This window comes from Poecile atricapillus, chromosome 4 (assembly GCF_030490865.1).
Source record: "Poecile atricapillus isolate bPoeAtr1 chromosome 4, bPoeAtr1.hap1, whole genome shotgun sequence".
Lineage (NCBI taxonomy): Eukaryota > Metazoa > Chordata > Aves > Passeriformes > Paridae > Poecile > Poecile atricapillus.
Window position 1 is genome coordinate 28,604,674 of NC_081252.1, and position 24,174 is coordinate 28,628,847.

Here is a 24,174-nt window from a genome sequence, read left to right on the forward strand (position 1 = left end):
GAAAAAATAAACACCCAGTGGACTGACACTGAGTAACTCATACTCAGGACAAGTGACATGAGGATTACTGAGGACATATTTTGCCTGTGTCAATGACTCAACAGATACACTTTACCCAATTGCAGTGATTAAGTCATCAGAAGACCCTGAATATGGATTTTTCTAGTTATTAGTGATAGTGGGATCAAGCTAGGACATCTCACAATTTTTATTACACTTGTTAAATACCATGATATTAACATAAGTTGTTTTGTAAAACATCTAAGCTTCAAGCTAACCACACTCCTACACATAAATTTGTCAGCAGCCAATAAGCTTTTTAAAGATTTTAGATTTAGGTATGAAGTACTTCTGAGTATTTTGAGACATGTACATTTTAAAGGAGAGTTAAGAGTTTAACACCAAAGAGGCAATTTTAAACCCCTGCTCTGAGCACTGCACAAGCAAGGAACCCTAGCCAAGTCCGTATAACTTAATTACTACACAAGTACTTGTTTTTACTTTTGCTGGTGATGAACGACTAACTCATTCTACAGTTGAGAAGCTTTTCTGTTAAGAATTTTGAGTCCAATTAAGTGTTGTTGAAAATATTATAGAATTTTTTTTTCCAAGTAGCTATACTGCTAGCTCAGGCCATCCATGATCATAATTCCACCTCAAACTTGTTCTTGAGAACTTGACTGATATGGGAAGGCAAAATCGCAAAAAGATTATGCTTAGGTGTTTAGGTAGAATCATTACCAAAAAACTGCTGAAGTGGAATCAAAAGGGAATTTAAACTCAAAGTCCAACCTATGACTGAAGACCACCTCATCAACTAAACCATGTCACTGAGTGCCACGTCCAGTCTTTTTTTAAACACCTCCAGGGACAGTAACTCCACCACCTCCCTGGGCAGCCCATTCCAATGTCCAATTAGTCTCTCTGCAAAAATTGTTTTAACGTCTAGCCTAAACTTCTCCTGGTATGGCTTAAGACTGTGTCTTCTCATCCTTCCAAAGTGCTTTTTATTTAGGGCTGGATTATACCAGTACTTCTCTTCTGCCCAGTCACACCTCTTCACCTCTAGGTTAGAAGGAAGGAATAGTATTGTTCTCCGAACAGCACAGCAACTTCTACTATGATAGCAAATAGGCTAATATAGTGAAAAATAAAAATGACAATTATGTTCAGCCCTCCCCAGCTCACCAGGTAACAAAAGATGCCAAACATCTCTCCTGAGGAAAGTATTCTAAGTCCAAAATAATGCACTTCATACAGGAAAATATTCACATTTTCAAGAAATTCTGCCTTTACACTAAGGAACATAGGAATTTCAAAACATTAAATGGAATTGCTGGTTTCCAACTATATCTACTTGAAAACTTTGTCTATTGACACTGCTGACTGGACAAGATCTTCACTGCGGTATTTGAGCACCTGCCTAGAATCTCCTCTCCAGGGATCAAACATGTAAGCAGATTTTTGGGACTCAACTTTCATTGCTTATAGAGTTAAGTGCAAGGAAAATAAATTACTCTTTTCAAGTTCCATCATGTTCTTCAGTACTAATTGAAGTCTAATGTGTTATCAACAGAAATGAAAAAAGTTCAAAACTTTTACTTATGCTCAAAATTTCAGCCATAAGTTGAGCTTTTTCAAGGCTCAACATTTTGAACGTGTCATGATCAGTAAAGTCTCACAGTTCAGAGAAAAGTTAAGGAAGGCCGTTGAAGTTTAATCTAAAAACGAACAGCCCTTGTGTTCCTCTTTGTTAAAGCTATTAAGAAATCCCAATTAAAATTTAAGCTGCAGTACATGAAAATCCTAAATGAGTTTTTAAATAAATGCCTTGTTTAAGCATAAAAGGTCTACTTGACAAAGTATTCTTGAACGGCAGACCATGACAATTCTGTCACTACAGTACAGAGATAAAGACTAAAGATTTGAGATTTCTTGATCATTCAACGCCTTCCTGAAAACATAGCTCATATTCACTCCCACACCCAAATTCTGATCAAAATTTATGGACACAATCAAGTTCAACATAAAAAAAACGTGATTTACAAATGTATCAAAGAGAATCACCCCTCTTGCAGCTGATTTGCATTCAGGAATTATCCAAGATTTACAAGGCAATTTACACAGAAGACAAAAACTTTCACCATTATAACAAAAATGTTACCTGTGGGAGGGCACCATAATTCCATATATAACCCTTGTGAGGAAAGATATTTGCCACATATCGAAGCTTGCCTTTCTTCGTATCATGTTTAATGGGATTCAACGGCTCCTCAGTGGCAATCTAAGCAGATAGTGAAAAAAGGGCGGGGGGGGAGGGGGCAGGGAGAGGGAGAATGTTAAAATGGAAAGCAATTCATTCCATACCCAACCAGTGAGAAAGATCTATCTGGAAGCACATGCTTGTGGTTTGAGGATTATTAGAAGTATGACAACCTCACTCTGAATCTCAAGGGTCATATTCAAAAACCAGCTTATTAAGGTATTAAATAATGCTGTAAAGTATGCAAGAAAAATATGAATCTAGAAGAGAAAGTAATAAATTTCTAAGGAGACTGTCATGGTCAAACATAGAAACTGAAAGGAACTTAAGTCAGAAGCTCTTGCACTTTATAGCACAAGTTCAACAGACACGCAAATGGTGGCACAACATATTCCAACAACAGGGGCTATGACACCCACAGAGGAAATGTTTCATGTCCTTGCCCTCTGCTCCTTGTTCTCCAATTGCAAACACCCCTTCCCTCCATCACCTCTCAGCATACAAATGCTCTTTCACAAGCACAAGTTCCTCATAGTCACCAAATGCAACTTAATGCAGATTTGGAACAAGCTAACATTTGAAGAGGACATTCTTATTCCTAAAGAAGCACTGACAGAAGAGCTGAACTACAGCTGAACAGTAACATCCTCCCCCAAAGCCCATACAGAAACCACACACATATCGCCACTGCCAGAGTTACCCACCACAGCTCATTCACACTGTAACCACCCTTTGACACTCCACACCACAGTCCAGCCCATGTTAGCTTGGCTCTTGCTTACAAACACTCCTCTGAGTGGCAAAACATTTGTTACAGGCTCAAGTGATTACACTCAAGTGGTGCATAGCTTCCCACATAAGCACATATAGCATAAGCACACAGCCCTCAGTCCATACTCATTTTATATCCCTGTCCTTTACCTGAAGCACTGTAACTGAAGCTATCCCAAAGGAATTCCACCGTTTTTGAACCACATCAACCTGTCAATAGTATGTACTCATTCCAAAAGTAAACCCTCCCCAAGAGTCAAGATGAAAGTTCACATATTTCTGGCTTCATACTGGATTCCACCTACTTCTGGTCATAACCTAACAGTAAAGGGCTCAAATATGCCAGCTGGGACACTGACAGAAGTGGAGCTCCGCAATGCTTTTTGTTCACAGAAACTGAGCCAGAGAAGTAAATGAGAGCAACAAGAGAAGAAGAACAGAAATATAACAAGGTGATGAGCAGAGTATCTGTTGCAGGAAAGGTAACAGTGGGTAATATTCATCCTAATGCAAGGCTTAATGTCCTACAGTCGCCATTGCATGTGAGGAGAGATTAGCAGACGAGATCTGGTAACAGCAGGTAATAGCAGCTTACCATGGTCTGAACTGAAGGACTGCCAGGACACAATGGCAAGGCAAGATGACTACCTTAATGACTGATGCAGTAAATTTTAAGGATATTAAAAGTTAAATATTAGGGAACTACATCTAGTCTCCTCCATCAAACCCAGAAAGTCTAAAATCAATGATTTCTAAACCTAACAAGACAACCTTTTATACCCTTGACATAATGTGCTGAAAGAAGCAGAAGGAGAACAATCTGAGCTTAAGGCAGAGTTCAAGTAGCATTGTCAAAGGAATCCTCTGCAAAAGAGAACTCAGCTGCTACAATAAATCATGAGCTTAAAATAAAGGGTAAATATCTGAGGTAACCCTGCTTGAAGAGTAACAGCTGTGATGGCAAACAGTTCTATCATCAGGGAAAAGAGAAAAAAAATCTCAAGTAACAGGCTAAGAAGGTTCTTTGGTATTATTTTCAATAACTAAAAGAGATAGCAGCTCAACCACAAACTTCCTTAAAAGCATCTGGGAAGCACCCCTAAAATTAATACAAAGGTTCAGGAACACAGGACATATCCTGGTGAGATCTGTTGTTTCACAAACACTACAGATGCTTTTACTACTTGTAAAATATCTCCCTGCAGGAGTTTATACTTTCAATCAGTGAAGTCCCCAAATGTTGGTTTTTTTTTGGTCATAAGGAAATGCTCTTTTAGTTGCAACTCCATTTATCAGGATTTGTTCTAGCACACCATACAGTGGAAATGATGAATTAAATCATCTGAGTGGAATGCTCCATAAGCAAGCAAGAGTTAGTCCAAATGCTGGAAAGCATCCTAAAAGCCAGTACTCCAGGACTCTGCTACAGATATGCTATGCTTTGCAGAAGACTATCAAGAAGCAGTGCCCATCTCTTTTTCCTGTTTCCACCAAGAAAACAATAAAAAGCTCAACAATTTTTATAACTGCAAGGAAAGTGCATGCACCACTACAAACCAATTTTTTAACAGAGAGCATTTTAATGTGCAAAGAGCAATCCAAACTGCGATTAAATTCTGCCTACTGGAAGCCACTGCATTGTTGTAACTCCTACAAATACCTATATAATCAAGGTATTTTCCTTAATTACCTCCATTTTTGCATTAGTCCAACGAGGCACTTCTACAACCATATTAAACAGGACCTAAAACAAAAAAATAGTGACAGAACTGAAAATAAATTCCATTTGGCAATTAGTATTTTACAGTAACACAAATTCTCTCCTGTGCATTCAGCAGAAACATACATCACATTCCTCTGTTACAGCTGCTTTTATTTGTACAGTTCCTTTAGTTCAACCTCCATGGTTCATCCTTTCCCCACCTCACCCCTTTAAGAATATGGACAACAACAAGCAATGGAAATACACCTGATGTTTTTTGTTCCCATGTCAATATTACCTTTCACAAAATGTTCAAATGTCCATGGAATGGTTTGCCATGAGGCAGTGGTTCAATCTACTAATCAAAGAGGATTAAATGTTTCTATAGGACAGAGTTAGCTTCCCTTAGGCAATTGAAAGGAGAATGTTTTCGGTTTTTTTCCCCAAGGATTTATTCTTTCAGGTCCTCCTCTTTTGCCTTAGTATTTTTTTAAAATCTCATGCAAATGACACTTCTGATTCTCAGTCAAGTCTGGTTCAAGTGAGCTGATAGTAATCCAAAAGTGATGGCAGAGGCAGGACATGGACACAGACACCTTACATTTGTGTTAGCCCTCTTCCTAACAGAAACAAAGTGAAAGTTTAAGAAAGCAGTGTGAGAGAGGGAAAAAAAAATCAACATGTAAACTTTCATGTTTTTAAAAGAAAAATAAGCAGTCTACACCTTCTTACCAAGGAGGTTTTTCCAAAGATAAAAATTCTGTGTAACTTCCATAAGATCTCTTCTCATGAAGCTGAGTTAAGCACTACCAAGGAGTAGACTGTTATTGAATTGGGTAACTAGAACAAACCATCAAGCAAGGTCTACAACCTGTTTTAAACTACTACAATAGGCCCAGAATATCACATTGCCTGGGACATCACAAGATGATGAAGGAAATCTCACATTGGTATTAGCAATCCCAACAGGTCAGGAAAGACAAAATATATTTTTGAAGAAATTTGTAAGAAAGAAATATAAAACTGAATCAAGTAAAGATTTGCACTGACTCTTTAACTACACTACAATTAAGGCTCCAGTGACCCCTTAAATATTTGTATTTTTGCTCATTGTACCCTGAAGGTGAACAAACAGCATTACCAGGGTCAATGTCACAGTCTGATTAAAGTAATTCAAATGGTTCTATGACCATCTCCTCCCAAACATGGAATGTGGAAAGGAAGAAAGGAAAGGGAAATCCCAACCACCATTCAGCATTTCTAGTATGAGATCACAAGGTAGGTACAATATTGACAGCCAATTCCCAATAAATGTAAACTATATTTGCTATGCGTAAGTACTGTGCCCATACTGCAATCAGTGGCATGTCACATGGACTCAATCACTTTCCCAGTCAAGTTGTAACCAAAAAAATAAAAAAATAAAAGTTTCACATAATTCTCAGTTTCATAAAAAACATCTTATGTATATAAGAACAGTTGAAACAAAAGTAAAGACGGCTCAAAAATGTCAACACTGAGCAAGCAGATAAAACAAAGCAACATACATGCACGAGCAGGTAAGAGAAGGGTTGGAAGAGAATCAAATAAAGTCTGCACATCCATCTGGGAAACACTTGGAAAAAGAAAAATGCACAGTATGAAAGCCAGTGCTGACAAGAAAGTCTTAGGGAACTGCCAAGCAGGTCAAATAATTGTTCTGACTGGTAGTTACAGGCAGAAAACTTACAAACTACTAGAATTATACAGGATGTCTTCCCCTCCACCACAGTCCTTTATTTTTGTTGTTTAGATGCTGCCATATGCTTTCCTGACCACATAGAATGCAGAGGTTTCAGCAGCCTCTGTGCTTGGTTTTGAGCTTTTAATTAGTCAGCAGTTAGCCCAGGTATTCACCAAATCAACTGTTGAGGCTGGACTACAATGGACTGAAGTTAATGCAATGCTGCTCTCAAGAACATAATAAAACCACATGGATTCAACTCAGCTTGAAGACCAGGCCCTCATAATTTGTGGTATCAGTCAAACGTGAACTGTCAAGAGTCTTAAATGTGACAGCCTGACAGATAAATTTGTATGCAAAAAAAATCCCCAAAAGTACTCTCTCTAATGCTGAGCTGCCACAAGCATTTACAAAAGATTAATGACTTCATTCAGTGTTTACATTTAAAAATAAAAAGTTTATTTATAGGGCAATCAAATTTTCACAGTGGTGAGACTAGATTCACTCGTGTGGAAAGGAGAGCGCATACTATGTATTTTGACAGACTGAAAGAGGACTAGACGACCTGGTTTTTTAGGATTTATTTTCCTCCTCTTTCCTATCTTGTTTTCCTTCTTCACTAAGTATTACACAGAAATGTTTCCATCACTCTTTTTCCTAGACCAAGCACCTATTCTTTCTAACCACTTGAAAGTTGTCCCCAATCCCTTGCTGAAAACTGTTCCTGCCTCAGCTGAAAACAGAAATGTAAGTGTCAGACACCACCTGTCTTCACAGATTACCATCTGCATGTGTCATTCAGTGGTTAGTTTTGGCTGGTGAATGCATCTGGTAATTGGCATTTTTATCTTAAATCAGCAAAATTAAAAATTTCACCTCACCAGCCCCCTATATAAGCACTTCTACTCCCTGAAGCAATGGCAAGACTGTTTCAACAGCCCATTTGACACATCATCAAATCACAGAAAAAAGATCTCTCATTGAACAAAAACTATTGTTTGCAAAGTTTACCATTTAACTGCCATAGTACAATAGCAGTCAACTGCCCTGCCTGTGAAATCACTGCAGTCCAGATTTAACCCAGCTCTGCAAGTGCCTCATGTAGAAGGGACTCCACTTTATGAGCACCAACTGTGCAGCAGGCCAGAAGGAGGAGTTCCTCCAGGCAGCCTCATGTCAGCTCTGCTGGCTGACAGTTTCCTCAGGACAATATTCCTGGAGCATGCAAGAAGAGGAGGAAACAGTGTCTGAGATTCAGAAAAAGGGACTGAAGAGCCCAGAGGGACACTCAACCCAGGGTATTGTAGCTTGTTTGACTTCAGGTCAATGTGAACAAAAGACAGATATTTGTACTTACACTCTATTATATCTTGAAGAGGTAATGGGGACTGGGGAGGTGTGAAATCTACTTACTCAACACATGGAAGTCTAAAGTACATTTCCTAATTCCTACAACTGCATAAGAAAATCAGCAGAAAATTACTTCAGTACGGAAACCAGTATGTCTAAATGATACCCTTCATTTCCTAAGAACTACACCCTCAGCAGATTACATGGGAACTCAGGTAGGTTGTCTTTGCTTTATTGGGATGTTGTCTTTAACACTTCTTGGCACCTCACTGCATTCCACTTCAGCCGACCATCATTTTTAATGTATCATGATATAGTTTTTGCTGAGACAAGAAAAAACGTCTCTTTCACACAAAAAACAGGAACAGTTTTTGGTTTTTGAGATTAAAAAAAACACAGAAAGATAAAAAAAATACAAAAATACTTCAGCATATTTGTGCAGCAAGTGTTGAGAAAAGCAAGGAAAATACAGACTGTTGTATCCAGATAAACTGTTAGTCATCATTCTCTCCTCTAAGACTAATTACCTAAAAAACCAACTAGCTCTGGCTTTACAGACTCTTACAGAAAGTAACTTGCTTTGATCTGGGGTTGATCTTGGAAACCTGAGTATCAGAAGGAAAAAAAAAATCCATGACCTTTCTGATGTCTATCTTTCTGGACTGCCCTATATCCCCCTCAAAACCATTTTTTTTCCTTACCTAACTTTCCCTTTCTTGTTCAACCAGTTTCTTTCCCAGTCATTCCAAGCTCCTCATTCCATACACTTTTTGAATAGGCATCATTTTGCTCAAGGGTTGCAACCCTTAATGCTCATCTTTGAAGATTCAGATAATTTGAAGCAGATATGGAGTAACCCAAATAGAGTGCAAATTTGCTATCACCATGCTATCACAAGAGATATGCTAAAGCTTACAGTTACTTTGGTAGTTTTTATAGTAGAATGCTTAAAAAAATCTAAAAGCACTAGAGGCAGCATTTGGGGGCTGCTGACTTTGTCACAAAAAAGTTCTGAGTCCAGAAATAGAGAAGAAAAAGCAGCTACCATTTCCTCTTTTTCTTCTGTCTGCTCATTTGCCATCTGGCAAAGATTCTCATCAGCCATGAACTGAACATGGCAGCATGCACCTGAGGACTAACAAGAATGAAAATCATAAGCAGTAGTCTAGCAGTAGTGTGAACAAAGGGTGATGTTTAGAAGGAAGCAAGAAAATAGAAGAAAAAAAGGGGGGGAAAAAGGAGAAACTAAATATGGACTGTCATGAAATATATCCAGAAATAAATGGAGTGGGACTTCCTTATAAAATGAGTAGCCATGTTATAAGCGTTCCCAATATAACACTTGCTATAAGGTATTTGCCAATTAAAACAACAAACCAGCTGCCAATAACATCTGGACACCAAAGAGAAAGTGGAACTTCTCCAATATAAATTAACGTGCCACATAGCAAAAGAGGAATGCAATGTCCAGCATAAATGCAGAGTGCTTGCAGTCTCCTCACAGTGTACTTCCCTCCTGTTATAATGGAAAGGGAATCACGAACGCTATGTAGGTACAGGTAGGTTTTACACACAGGAACCTCACTGGTGTCAGGCATGTTCTCTGATAAACCAGTTATGGGACACATTCACCTGCAAAACTTCACAATGTACAACCCTGACATGGAAAAATACAAAACACCAGCTTTCTCAAGTTTAAGGAACAATTTGTGTGAAGTTAAGCTGGATCAAATCATTGATGTAACTTTCTCAGTAAATCAGCAGTACTCTGGGTAGATTCCAGCTGGACTGATAAGTGAAGATTACTTCTGCTCCCAGCATTTGTTCATCTGTAGCAACACAAAGCAAGGCTGCACCTAATAGACACATCCATAGCAAAAGTCTGAGCAAGTTCAAGCATCAGGGTAAAAGATTCACTAATAACCTAAAATTTGGAACACAAGTCCCTGACCACATAATGGGCACACTGTAGCCCAAGTTACATATACTGAAAAATTGTCTAACATCACCAAGGACAGTTACAGACACCGTATTTAAAGAAGAATACAGAATCAGCACAAAGTGTGCACCTGTTTGGCATGGAAAACGATGACAGTTTCTCCTTTCTTATGAAGTATACAAACTTTACCAAATGACATCTCTGACACCAGTTTTGAACACTGCTGGAAGCACAAAGTCCTCTCTCAGATCACCTATGCAGGCTTCATGACCACTCTGATGACCCCTTAAATCTCACCCGACTAGTTAATTTATCAGAAGTTTTTGGCTCACAGAAGCATCTCAGCTGAAGTCCACAAAGGCATCCCAGCACTGTGCAATCCACAGGATGCAACAAAACAAAAGCTGTCTTGTTTTCTTTATATTTTTTTTTTTTCAAATGCTCTTGTGAATGTCTGCAAGTTAGAGGACTATAATCTCTACATGCTTGGACAGACTCCTTACCAGGGCCAAAATATGAAACACTGGATTTCAAGAACACCTGGGTCCTCTGAATGACACAATATGTGAATACTTCTCCAAAGATATACAATGACAAGTAGATTAAAAACCCTTTCACTACAGCAGGGAACAACATGTCACATTTGCCTTGAAAAGAAAATGATGACCTCTTCAAACCTTCTCCCTGCCAGACACAGAAGACCATATTCAACAGTCAGGCTCTGACAGTTTTGACTGTAACCCTAGTGGAAACATCCGCTTTTCCAGATAGAGACGTGAAACTTTTGAAACCTGTCACAGAGATTTACTTGGGCAGGAGTGGATTCCAAGTGCTTGCAATGCTTAAGGCAATGCAGGGGTTCAGACTGAAAGCTGCTAATAATTTCAACACTGGAGCTGAATATTACTTCTTTCAGCATAGTTTCTACCTCGAAGTAACTTCTTTCTTGTCCTCAAACAGCCAAAAACCATCTGCAAAAGCAAAAAGGTAAGTTGTCAGCAGTGTCTGCAGAGCTAAATTTAACTGAGGTTTGGGAAGGTCTAAAATGTTACAAGAAACGGTTGAACTAGTGAAAACAGTTAATATAGAAACACGACAGTGTTTCCCTTAGAAACTACAAACTGAGACTGCAAAACAGCTAATATAGACTTGTAGGGTGTGCATTCTCTATCCTACAAACATTGAAAGCTGAAACTCACCTACTTTGAGACCTTCTTTTCTGGCAACAGGAACATCGAGGACAATTTAAAGTAGATTAGACTGACTAGAGAGACTCTTGCAAAATGATCTTCATTTTCCATAGTTAGACTGCTAGCTGATAAACACCAGCTCAGCATAATTTAACTCTTAAGAGGGCTTGCTCTTGTCCAGAGTAACCAATAACTGTCACCCTAAAAGTGTAAGTTTCAAAGATGAGTTTCCTGGGCAAGAAGAACTATCACTTTTGAATTCCGGTCAGATTCAGTGCAAGGATCAACTGAGTAACAGGTATCAATAGCAGCCTTTGCATTCCTAGACAAGAGCAAGGAATCCAGGGCTTCAAAGGTTTTCTGAAATCAGTACATGACATTAAATTCCTCATTTTCCCTTTATTCCCTGATTAAGCTATGCTCTACCTGCATACAAGCACACAAGCAAGTGTCTCTAATCAGGCAAGGTGAGGAGAGCTGCTGAAGAGCCCAGCGAAAGAAGAAACTGCTTTACTGAACACAAAGATCCTGCTGTTTTCTCTGAAGCCTTGAGAATGCTGACCTAGAACAGAGGCTAGACAGAGTTAAGAATAAAGTAGGTATTTATCAAAAGGCCTTAAAGGATACACCTTGGGCAGTACAAGAGCCTGGCTAGGGCTACATCCAAGATGGACCCAAAATGGTCACAAAATGTACAATCAGTCACAAGGTCTCACCTTCTTATAAGTTTTGGTTCATCTGCATATTGGGGTTAATTGTCTAATTACAGCTTCAGGTTATGAAGTCACATCCTTCTTGTTTTCTCTCTTCAGTCCACCGTTGTTTATGCTTTTGGACCTGAAACTTGTAATGACTGTCTTTGGTATCAAGCTAAAAAAGGAATTGCTTTGTCTACCTACTCTGTGAAGAGAGTTCACTTAACAGCTAATAGGAAGCTAAAAACTACACACCAAGGCACCACAAAAACTGAAAAATATGAAAGCTAAAACTCAAGGCATCATTTCTCTCATCCCCAAATCCCAAAGATCATGATGAAAAAGGTGTTCTCTCACTTCACCATCTAAGACCAAGGATGTTTGGGAAGCTTACAGCCTGCACATCTGTTTGTCTAATGGTACCAAAAGCCTGCTAGGACTGAAAAGCACATTCGCCTTTGCTCATTTTCTGTAGTTCTATTAAACCACAGTCCAGAGCTGTCTCACAGCAGGAATTATGTGAAGAAGCTCTGGAGGCTACACTGGCCAAGGAAGCAAGAGCTGCTCAGCCTCACTGGCATTTTGCCCCCCATTCCACAGGTTACTAGAAACATGGTTTTCAACAAGCTACCACACTTCTCACAGCACAGACAAATGCACTTTTGAAGAGTTTCAGATGCTGCATGAAATGTCTTTGCACTGGTCAGTACTTATAAGCAGCTAAGACACATAACACTTGACTTGCCAGCAAGAGCTGTAAATAAGAATTGATGTTGCAAGACCATGATTTTTGATAAGTTTACTAGCACATACTCTTCCTCCTGAATAATTCCTCTTTCAGGCATGATTCTACATCTACTAAACAGTATCTAAATGACCATTAAGCTACAGGAAATCTAAAAAGCATTACTTAGGCATCATAGCTTAAATGAATCACAGAGCAAATGGAGAGGAAACACACAGTGCAGGATTGTGTGGGGACTGCTGTACAGCACAAGAACCAGTGTACCACACACTGGCTGCAAAACTATGAGAACCCAGACAGTTGGGACAGTTCTTTCACATTGAGTGGGTAGCTACAGTTTTGTAACATGACTGGCCAAACAGATAGGAGAAGATAAGGATTGGGACATATACCCGCCCACCCACATATCATGGCCTTAAAGCATAGTTTGGCTCATTTTTTTTCTATAACATTCTTTTACTAAGTTTTAGATGGGCCTATGCCAGGCAAAGCACAGCAAAAAATGTTGCATTTTGGAAAGGACACTTGCAACAAATGCTTTTTCACAGAAAAAGCCTGAGCAGGTCTTCCAAGCTTTCTAGGCTTCTATTAGCCTTAACTTCAGTGCTAGATAATACTTAATACTGAACCATTAGCAAATGTGTTTTTTCTCCCTTTGGGCTTCCCAGCTGAGTATAGAAAACAACATAACCTCAATTCTAAAAAGCCGATACTCAGTATAATTTATGCCCTAACATACTTAGGATTTCTGAAGTTCTGTATATAAACCAAAGATTATCCACAGTCAGAGCATAATGAATATTTCATTAAGGGAGGTTTTATTGCAAATGTTTCTGAACGCAATAGCAAAAAAGATAACACATCTACACTGCAAGAGTCATAACAAACCTTTGAAAGACTGGCATAAGTGTTTGCCTTTGAGAACATCTTGATGAATAAAGGAATTCTGACTCTTCTGGTCCATTCAAAGAAGAGAATATTAAATCCCTTTAAGTCTTCTCCTAAAAGACTTACATTTGAAAATGTGTCAACTATATTCAGTGAGAGCAAGTTCACTTTGCAGAAAAGTGATGTTGGGAGGAAATAGAAGAAATAGTTGGAAAAAAAAAAAACAAAACAAGAAAAAAAAACTTAGCAGTACCTCAGATCCAGTAGTCTTTGACCTCTTTGCAGGAATTTCTTTATCCTATAGGGAAAGAGTGAAGTAAAGAAGCATATAAAAAACACTAGAGAACAACACTGTATTCACATAAACACAGGCAACAGTACTTTGCAATGCAATTGAAGCATCCCTTTGTGAGCACAAAGGTCTAAATTATAACTTTTAAAAGTAAGTACAAATCCGTTTCATTGTGAAATTCTAACCTTTGAGACGTTAACAAAGGAAGATAAAAAAATGTACAAGAACACGTCCACTTTACCCCTGCTACTAAGAAATTTAAGCAGCAATTTAGATCTGTACTCAACTGATTAAAAACAGTCATCCTTCTGTACAGTTGAAGAAGACAAAAACCAATCCAAAATAAACAAAACCAGTACAAAAAATGTGGCTGGATTTATCCATCATAAAGTCCACAAATTTTACACACAGGCATGGAAAGACTCTAACATACAACTCCTTACATTATCCTCTTGCAAACAAGGCCTTAACCATGACTTCCCTTCTTGCTCACCCATCAGGCCCTGTATCGGGTGGAATGTCATTTCCACACTCACACATCAAAATCAAAGTCTCTTCACACTCATCAGACATTGCTGTACTCTAACTTTACCTACTCATAAAACCACAGGCTGTAACTTACTCCTCCAAACTTTTAACTCTAGATGCTGGGACAGCAAGGCCTCCAGGGAACATGTGATGAAAATGCCCATTGCTTTTCTAGCAATAACAGACTGAATGTGGCATCTTAGTAATGACACTCTGAATGACCTGCCTCTCCCACTAACTGGCACTTGGGTCTGCTGATGAAAAAAATTTCATTCAGAGTTTTAGTCTCTCAGGTTTAATAAATCAAGAGATTGGTTCATCAGTTCAGAAGTCTCCATCTGAACATGTTCAAATTACTGACCTTTCGCACCACTCATATCACCCATAGAGACTCAACAACAAAACGACTAGAACTCCCCCAGCCTGTTTGTGTCACAAGCACCCTGCGATAAGCAAACCTCAGCCTAAGCCAAAGACTGGCAGTTCTCCCATCAGTGGCAGACTAAACAGCCGTTTCATTATTGCTGTAATGAAACCCCAGGGAGGGTGGCTAACAAGACGTGACAGTGCTCAGCTGCACCTCGCACACTGTGAATCTCCAAAGGTGTGATTACCACTTCTCTCCTGGGCATTGCTGTTGGCTTCCAATTCTAATGCTCCTTTTGGGAATTAAAGACATACACCATAAGTTATGCAAGAGTGTGCTGTACATCCACGACAAAGAAATATACACTTCTAATGGCAGGTGAAGAAAACTGCTATTTCAAAAAGAGTAACAGTAGAAAATTCATTCAAGCACACATAAGCATAAACCTAAACACAGACAATTATCACAAGATACAGTAAAGGTTCTCCTGCCCTCAAACACTTAGAGACACCTAGGCTTGTATACACATCAATCACTATGTTTCACTGCAAGTTACTAAACTTAGCAGAGAACATTTGGTGTTGTCATTGTGCCTGTATTATATAAGGCATCAGTCTGGGTTAGAGTGGTTCTTCCTGGCACTATACATTTCTCTGTTGATTAGCAAAAAATAAGCTTTTACAACCTGCACTTTTATCTAAAGAACACTAACAAAACTATTAGCATTTTGAAATTAATTGCATTTCAAGGCATAAAAACATACCTCATTAGATCCAGCAAACAGGGGAATGTCATGGAATGGGGAAATATATTTACCATCTGCATTCTCTGAAAGACAAAATGAAGCAGCATTGCAAACTTTAAGAAATGGCATAAGATGTTGCTGTTGCTAAATCTCATACAGTGGTGCAGAAATGTATATATGCTATGATTATGCACCAGCTAAACTTTTTCTGAAGTTTAATTTCAAGTATGTACCTACATGGAGGACAAGAAATTTGATTGTTTTGATGAGGATTCACAAGGAGCAAAGTTATTGCTTTAGCATTCAACACTGTGCTTCTTTTCTACCTGTCAATACAAGCTATATAAGGATGAGAAGATTCTTTCATTCTTTTCTACTCTCTGGCCGTATACAACCATTAACAAAAATAAAAACACCAAACCCAAAGGAGCCTCATTTCCATCAGTGGCAAGTAAATTAATCTGGGTTTCTAGCAATGTTGCCCCTGTGACTGCATTGTATTTCTAATAAACTGAGTTTCATGACCACAAATCCCCCAATGTAATACGCCAAAATCTGATCAAGAGTAAGAGAGGGATGGGATGATTATTCCAGGGCCTCGATATGAAACACCACACCCTGAAACCAGCAGAAATTTGTGTTAACTTAATCTGCACCTCAGCCTTGCTCCCACTCTGGGAAGAAACTAATTTCACTGGAGTGTATGCTTAAGTTTTTCAAGTCCAAGTATCACAACAAAATAGTGCAAACACTAATTCAAATCCCATAGAATTTCTCCTCTGCTAGCACCCCTATTCGTAGTAAAGGAAAAAGCAGACAAGGTGCCTCACTTAGCTGTGGACTTTTGACCACCTCAGCAAGAGAGAATACATGGAGTTGATTTGCAATTCCTGGAAACCTCCCAGGTAGATGCTCCTCCCAAATAAAAGAAGGTTTAGTGGTAGGCTGTTTATTCCCACCAAATAAATTGATTTCTCTAGACGATCTCCTGCTCTGGCAGCCCCATGAATGCGCACAAGGGAGCTCTGGCAGTGCTGCAAGGCGGGCACACGCCGCCTCCGCTTGTCCCACACCGGCAGACGTCAGAGTTGACTGTAGGTCAACGGACCAGAAACGTACGAAGCCACTGCCATAGGACTGGCACACAAACAAGACAACACTGTTACGAAAATGCGTAATCCTGAACACGGCACACCCTCCGCTCTCGCTGGGTCTTGAGACGCCTCCTGGAGCACTGCCCGTGCCTTCGCACTGCCACTTTGCTGGCCCCGCTCGGGGCCGGAGCCCCGCGTTTTGGATGCCAGCCTCCCGCCCCGGTGACGTGTCTGCTGGGAGGAAGGGCTGTCCTGGTCACAAGGGACAGGCCTGGCAGTCACACCACAGAGCCTCCCACGGCTGTCCCTGGGGTGCCACGGGCCCCCGCGGCCAGGCCGCCACTACACGGCACCGTGGCGGTGCTTCGTCCCCGGCGTCCTCCGGGGCTAGGCAAGGGCACGGCTGGGCCGGGGCTAAGCAGGCCCAGCATCCCCTCCAAAAGCCGGGATGTCTACAGGATCCGCCCTCGCTGTCCCCCTGCAGCTGTGGGAAAGCTCGGGGGCGACACCTCAGCCAGCCCGAGGAGCCTCCGCGGGAGCGGGGAGCCACCGCCGCCACCGCCGCCACCTCTCCCCCTCCGTGCGCCCCGCGGGACGGGGAAGGAAGGGGTTTACGGGGCCCGGGGACAGCTACTTACTAAAGTAGAGGCGGTAATCGGGCGAGTTGGGCCGGCCCCGCTGTTCCGTGCTGTAGCGGGCCATGGCGCCCAGGCGCCGCCACCCCCGCGCCGCCAGCAGCAGCCGCGACAGCCCCGGCGGCGGCCGCATGATGGCGGCGGCCGCGCGCCGCCTTCCCTCCCCTTCCTGCGGCCGCCGCGCCGGCCCTGCCCCGCCTGCTGCGGCCCGGCCGCACCAGGGCACCGCCGCGGGGCAACCGAGAGGCTCCGGGACTGCCCTGCCTCAAGAGACGGCTCCACCGGGTGGAATTTGATAGTAGCGAAAGGCAACCCCTCTCTGAGTCTGCAGGTGACCCCAGAGGGAGACAGGCAAGCTTGGGCGGGTGGTTTCCCAGGGGTAGCCAGGCTGAGGTGCTCACAGGCCACCGGCACTGCCAGAGAGGAGAATGCCAGGAGGATGGAGCAAGGCTCTTCTCGGTGGTGCTAAGGACTAAGACTTGAGGGAGTGGGCAGAAACCGACACACGGGAAGTTCCACCTGAACATGAGGAAGAACTTTACTGAGCAGGTGGCCGAGCACTGGAACAGATTGCCCAGAGAGGTGTGGAGTCTCTGTAAAAGGAGATACTCGAGAGCCATCTGGACACAATCGTGTGCCATGTGCTCTAGGCTGAACCTGCTTGAGCGGGGTGGTTGGACCAGATGAGCTGCTGCATACCCTTCCAACCTGACCCATTCTGTGATTCTGTGAAAAGTGTGGATGCAAAATTAGGAGTGATGGTACCAAGGGTTGCCATCCTTACCTGAGGCCCATGGCAGAATGAAGATCCTGCCCTGCTACTCCCTAGGGAGGGAAATGTTAGTTTCTTGGTGCACATTTTTATGTCACCCAAGCCACTCTGTGTCTGCTCTACTTATAGCTGGGCTATTTGCCTGGGTTCCAAATCAGAGATAAATTTTTTATATTGAACCCTGCTGATACTTCAGTCAGGATCTGTATTCATCTTGTGTTGGTTTTAAAGCTTAATAGCTCTATGTATGATCTGATTCCTTTGAATTCTCTTTTCATTGATCCTCGCAGATGATTTCAAATGAATTTCCTCGTCGATAAGGATGGAAGTTGTTGAAGCAGTGCTTCTCATTTGTGGATCTTTCAAAAATTCCTGAAAAGGGGCAAATACCACTATTTGCATTTCAATGATGGAGAAACTGAGGCAGAATAACTTTTGTTGCATCATCACTCTTAAATCCCAAGCCAGTGATCTTGGGTATTCATCCTGAAAGGTGGTCAATATTAGCTTTGACTGTTAACTCTGATTTGAATTACCCTGAAAGATTTCTACAGGATAACTCCATGTTACCCTCATAATTTTATACATTATTTGGAATGTTATTGTGAATTATTTATTTGCAGCAGAAAGGTTAAGTCAGTATCTTCCTTCAGATTTTAACAGCTTATAACTACTTCTTATTATTTGTCCCCTCTACTGCTTTGGTAGATCAAGCTTCAAAATAGTCAGGATTGTCTGCTCAGTGTGTGCAGCAAGGACACAGAATTACTTCACACTAGAGCAGGAGATTTTCATGATGACCACAACTGTTCCCCCATGTACTCCTCTGAAATGTGTCAGTTGGTGCTCTGGATCTTTGAAGGAGCTGTATTCTAGTGTGTGGATTCTCCATTACAAGAAGACTCTGGGGGGAAAAAAACTATGGTCTCCTCTGATTTGTGCCACTGCTTGCTCTATTTGTGACAATAGACAGATCCAGGAAAACAGAGAGGCAATTTTGCAGGGCCATTGCCCACTTTTGCAGAAGCTACAAAATAGTACTTCATAGTACAAAATAGTTCTTCATATTTCACCAGAGGAGTTGGCATCTGAGTTCAACAAATGCAAGGTTTTTAGGAGTAATCCCCTGTATTGAATATATAGGGGTGAAATTCTTCATAGAATAATAAACCTGCAGGGAAGGGTCCTTAAAGATCTTGTAGTTACCCCCTGCCATGGACAGGAACACCTTTTACCAGACCAGGCTGCTCAGAACTCCATCCAGCCTGGCAATGAACACTTCCAAGGGATGGAGCATAAACAGCTTCTCTGGGCAACCTGTTCCAGTGTCTCACCACTCTCACAGTAAAGAATTTCTTTGTCATATCTAATCCTAGACATACTCTCAGTCTGAAGCCATTCCCCCTTGTCTCATCGCTATATACTCTTGTAAGAAGTGCCTCTCCATCTTTCTTCTAGGCTCCCCTCAGATACCAGCAGGTCTCTAGTTCTAAATTTTTTGAATTTGTCTAGAGGGCAAACAATCTGTTTTTCATGTGGAGTAATTAAAAAAAGAAAAACCTATATAACTTCTTTTTCTATTATTATGAAAGTATTATATTCTTTCTTTGAGTTGGCCTGCTGCTGAAACAGGCAAGGTTAAAAGGAAACACGTGCCATAGGCCTAGCATTCCGCCTCTGCTTAGTTCTGAGGTATCTGGATTTCATTTATGGAAGGTCAGGTCCTTTGAAAATCACTTACTGAGAATACACACAGGATTTTTACACTTGCAAAGCTGACAGATGGGTGTAAGGTTATTCTAGTAGGAGTCCAATTCATATTTATTTCCCTCTACAAGCTGGAAAGTGAAATACACTACAGTGGTCAGGAGTCCCAGTAAGATGCACAAAGTCTGAGCACAGAGTTCTCCATTGCCTTGTGTTGTGAGCATGGCCTTACCTAAAACTCTCTCATCTGTAATGGGAAATCAGCTGTGAAGCACTTAGAATTTCTGAAATATAAACAGTTTCTGTGCAGGCACTGTTTAGATGCATAATTAAATGCCATCACGTCACCTAGCACGGGTAGATGATACAGCAGAAAACTACATTGAAACCGTGCTAATGCTACCACAGCAGAGAACATGATGTTTCAGTACTCCAAGGTATCCAAAATTATCCTAGTACTGCAGAAATATTAATGTTTTAAATAAGCCTGATTGTATTTTTCAGTATTGTGCATTATATTACACAGAATATGGTTGAAGTATGCCCAGCACTCCTCAAGTCATATTTGGGTAAGACCAGCTCCCTGGTTAGAATAAATTCACCTACCGTCCTTGAATCTTTGAAACAAAGGAATGTTTTGGTTCCAGTATTTATCTTGAGGAAATTCTCCAGAATTACCAAGTATTTTACTGTCAAGGGATTTTTTCACATTCATTCCCAAGCATTTTGCATCTAGCTCCTTGTGTGTCATTCTAATTCGGCCAGCAAAAAGCACTTACATGACTGATCCCATTCGTCCACCTTGTAATAGCTCCCACTGAAAAACAATGAAAATATTGCTATTTATTTCAATGGAATTAGAGCCAGCTCCTTAAGACTTAAGTAGAACTTACATGGTGCTTAGGTTTTATGCTTGCCCTCTGCACAGGGGTGAATCTCATTCCAGCAAAATGCCACTGGAGTATAGCAAAAACTCAGCAGTAATATAACCATCTAAGCCTGAAGGACGTCCTTATTTTAAAAGTTTGTACTCTGCAGGGCACATTTACATTGATTTTAGGTAATTTTATATATACACACATAAATATTTAAAAATTAATGTTTTTCCCATTAAAATACTGTGCAAATTAAATGCACAAAATATTATCTATATTAAAATCTAAGGAAACCCATCCTCCTGAATGAAAATAATTCTCGTCTTTTTATCTAATAAAGCTTTGAAGAATTTCATTAGTACAACTATATGCTATTTCAGGGTGTTTGCTCTTGACTGGTGATCACATCATTATCATTAAATTTTGCTGTAATAGAAGTTCTATCTCCATGGCTTATAAAACAGTTAATCTAAAGGAATCAATTCCTGCCAGCCTTCTGTTTTGCTGCTACCTGTGTGCAAAAGTCACAGCCAGGCTTCCTCTCTGCCCAGCCACCTTGGTGGAACAGGTCCCTCCCTGGGCCTGCTGGCCAGTGCTCCCTCATTCAGCCAACACCATCTCTGCCACCTGCCAATGGATCAGCTGGAACCAGCGCTCCCTAGGGCCTGTCAAGCCAGGCAAGTGTAGCTGAGGCAGTTTAGGGACTTTGGGCTGAGTTATTCAGGCTGCTTTTCAGCCAAAGCAAGCTAATGAACATCTCCTGCAGATTTTTGCACTGGAAGTCCTCAGCAGGAGAAGGATGACGAATCATTGGAGTCAGTGACCTCTTTCATTGGCACAGCTGGATTTGGCAGAGGATGTCTAGAGAGGATGTCTACAAGCAGCCAACTCACATATGGATTTGTATATTGCTCACTAATGGATTCCTGATGGCAACAAAAGACTACATCCTCTAACTGAAAGGAATCATTGTATATTTCAGTAACTAGATTTAGGTTTATCAGGTTACATTACTATCCATCTCAGTGTGAATAAGAACAGAGACTCCTATCCCAAGGTCACTAAGTACCTTGAGTCAGACTGTGAACCCTCGTTTTGTAGCAGTGAACTCACTTCAGTAACCCAATTGCTTTGAGGAGACTGATCCTCTGTATTTATGCAAAAATTTGATTTAGTCATAATACTCATTACTGTTAGGAAGATTTCAAGTTTACACCTTGTTTTTCCCTGTATAAATTGTTTATCTGAGCTGTTTTGTCTAAAGTGTTTGTTTCTTTTTTAACCATGCTTTTTGTTAGGCTCCCCTGTAAAATATGTTAGGATTTGCTTGCCAGACTTAACTTCTCTGGACCTCTGCCTAGAAAGTGATTTGCCTATCAAGAGGTCAGGACACCATGACTGAGTCTAGTTTTGTCAGTTACGTCCATTTCTTCCCTCCTAGGCATCTGTACTGAGTAAATTTTAAGCTCTGTGAACCAAGGATTTTCAGCCTACCCTAACTCCCATTAAACTTGTTTGTGAGTATGAGCTGAAGCTTAATTTTTTTTTAAGACTCTTATCTTTGTTACTCCAAGGCAACTTCTCTGTCACAAAACAAAAATCACCAAATAGCATTCTCTCTGATTCATTCTTTCACTCATTTTTTCACAAATGTGCACAAACAGGAACACAGAGAAAAAGAAAAATTGCTTCAGTTCAGCTATAAAAACACTGACTGGAAATACGACATTTTAGTGTGAAGCTTCAAATCCATAATGATTCAAAATAGAGACCTGGAAGGAAAATCTTTCCAGTTGCTTGTGACAGTCCATTTTTAGGTTCCATTCCTCTCTTGATTTGTGAATTGCCAGACATCAGGTTCTCAAAGAAAATATTTCATCTTGGTAATTTCTATGACCTCTTACTTTACATTGAAACACACCAATAATGGAGAATCGTCTTCCTATTGTTTTAGTTATGCCTCTCTCTCTTGCTTATCTTTCCTCATTAGCTTTGATATCACAGTGCCATCTACTTGATCAGCAGTCAGGTTATTTTCCTTAGAAAATTACATGGCTGTAACACTGAAGAAATCAAAAGGCTGTTCGGTTTCCTGGCAAGTTCTCTCTCCTTCTCACCTCCCAGCCCTTTCAAAGCAGCACTGCCCTTAGATGTCCCCCTTTGGGAGCTGGCCCAGCTTCAAGCCTATCAGACCTACACAAAGCCCTGGCTGGATAGTGACAGATCTACAGCACTGCAAGGACAATTCAAGCCCTGCCGACCCTTTTCTCAGCATCCCTTCTCCTCTCTGGCAGGTGTTTCAATTTGAGAGATGGGTCCTCCTCTGTAGGCAGAAAACACATCAGCCTTTTGTGTGTGTAAACTGGAGCAGAGGCTTTGTTTGGAGTAAGAAAGCATCACAGCAGTCAGAGGAGATGGATTGCATAGCTTGAAAGGTTGAGCTATCCCTTCGTAGAAATATCCACAGCCTAGCCTGAGCCCCAGCAGGCACGTACTTTATGAATTTTTCCTACAAATATTTAGACAAGAAACACTGTAGATAGGGCTAAAAGAAATTATTCCTGTGCACTTACTTCTAAAGACCTGTTTCTCTACAGGAATCACCAGTCTGGCAAGATCAACAGTAGGAATGAAGGTGAGACTGCCACACTAAATAACTTTTCACCTACAAGACAAGCTTTTTTCTCTTTTTGTACTATTGAAAGGTGTTTGAAGTTTTTTTTCTATGTATATTTCAAAGTAATTTTGATTCATTCATTGTGAAAAATCAGCGTGTAGACTCTCAATTTACCTGTCCCTAAGCTGTATCTTTTTATTGCTTTTTTCCTCACCTGTCACGCTGTTCTTACCTTACCAGTACTGTTGCAAACAGGTAAAGTGTATGTACCAGCAACTTTCCTGTGCTCAAAGTCCTCGATGGGCCTTACACAAAACTGTTCTCGTCAAAGCCTCCACGTTTTGTCCCTCAGAAGATATCTTTGCTATGACTCATGCATACAGGCTGAGTGACAAGGTACAGGCTTGCTTTTATATGCACTTGAGGCTTCTCTGTATAGAGATGGGAAGCTACAGAGGCATCTGCGCTCCCTGCTGTCGTGCTCCACCTGTGGGAAAGGTAGGACTGCTTTCTGCAGCAGTACCATGGTACCTACCTTTCTGCTTTTCCACTGCCTGTCAAACATGATCTCTTTACATAGGTGAAACTGGCAAAGTCACTCTGCAGCTGCAGACTGAGACTTTCTTTTCCTTGGTGTCTGTGCTGGCCATTGTAGTGAGCAAACTTGGAAATGCCAATCCCATGTCATTGCCTCAGGACTCCAGCAGTGGTCTGTGCATCCACTCAAAGGGGGTAGTCAACCCACAGTGGTATGATGCCGAATTTTGCCCCAAAAGGCGATAAATAACTGTCTAAGAGACGCAGTTTAAGTCAGATAGACAGGAGGTATTTTATTAGCAACGTGCACGTTGGGGAAATCTCTAAAGGGAGTTTTCCAAAGTCTTACAACAAAAGCATGCCTTTTATACAGTTTAGGTTTGGAATTACATCATATCAATGCATATTCATATGGGGCGTGCCGTAGGCGGGGCGTGGGCGGAAACTTCTATTTTGAGGATCTTTTCGGGGGTCGTTCCGGTCGGCCTTCATCGTGGGCGAGGGTCTCCGAGGAGTCTTCCTCCTTAAACTTTTGAACTTCTTTCCAAATTTGGTCCTTTCCCGGTGTAGTTGGCCGAGTTCCCAACCTCCTAGGGCCAACTTATCATATTGACATTAGGCATGCTTTAGCTTCGGCTTAAATTACGCTTAGTCCGGTGATTTTTTTATCCTTCTCTTTCCCTCCTGTCGTTGTGTTTATTACTTCCAGATGTTCCCTTCATATTCTATGTTTTAACCC

General features: G+C 41.0%; 1 protein-coding gene across 1 annotated transcript in view; it reads right to left on the reverse strand.

The window, feature by feature from the left end:
- PPA2 (inorganic pyrophosphatase 2) overlaps window positions 1-17,107 on the reverse strand; it is a 35,056-nt gene extending 17,949 nt beyond the window's left edge. Inside the window, exons 1-5 of the mRNA XM_058837890.1 lie at window positions 16,931-17,107; window positions 15,217-15,281; window positions 13,520-13,564; window positions 4,725-4,778; window positions 2,165-2,284 (exon numbers count right to left, since the gene is read on the reverse strand). Coding sequence (XP_058693873.1) covers window positions 2,165-2,284; window positions 4,725-4,778; window positions 13,520-13,564; window positions 15,217-15,281; window positions 16,931-17,060 — 414 coding nt within the window. The 5' untranslated portion in view covers window positions 17,061-17,107. The remainder of the gene's footprint in view (window positions 1-2,164; window positions 2,285-4,724; window positions 4,779-13,519; window positions 13,565-15,216; window positions 15,282-16,930) is intronic.
- Between the last annotated feature and the right edge of the window lie 7,067 nt (window positions 17,108-24,174).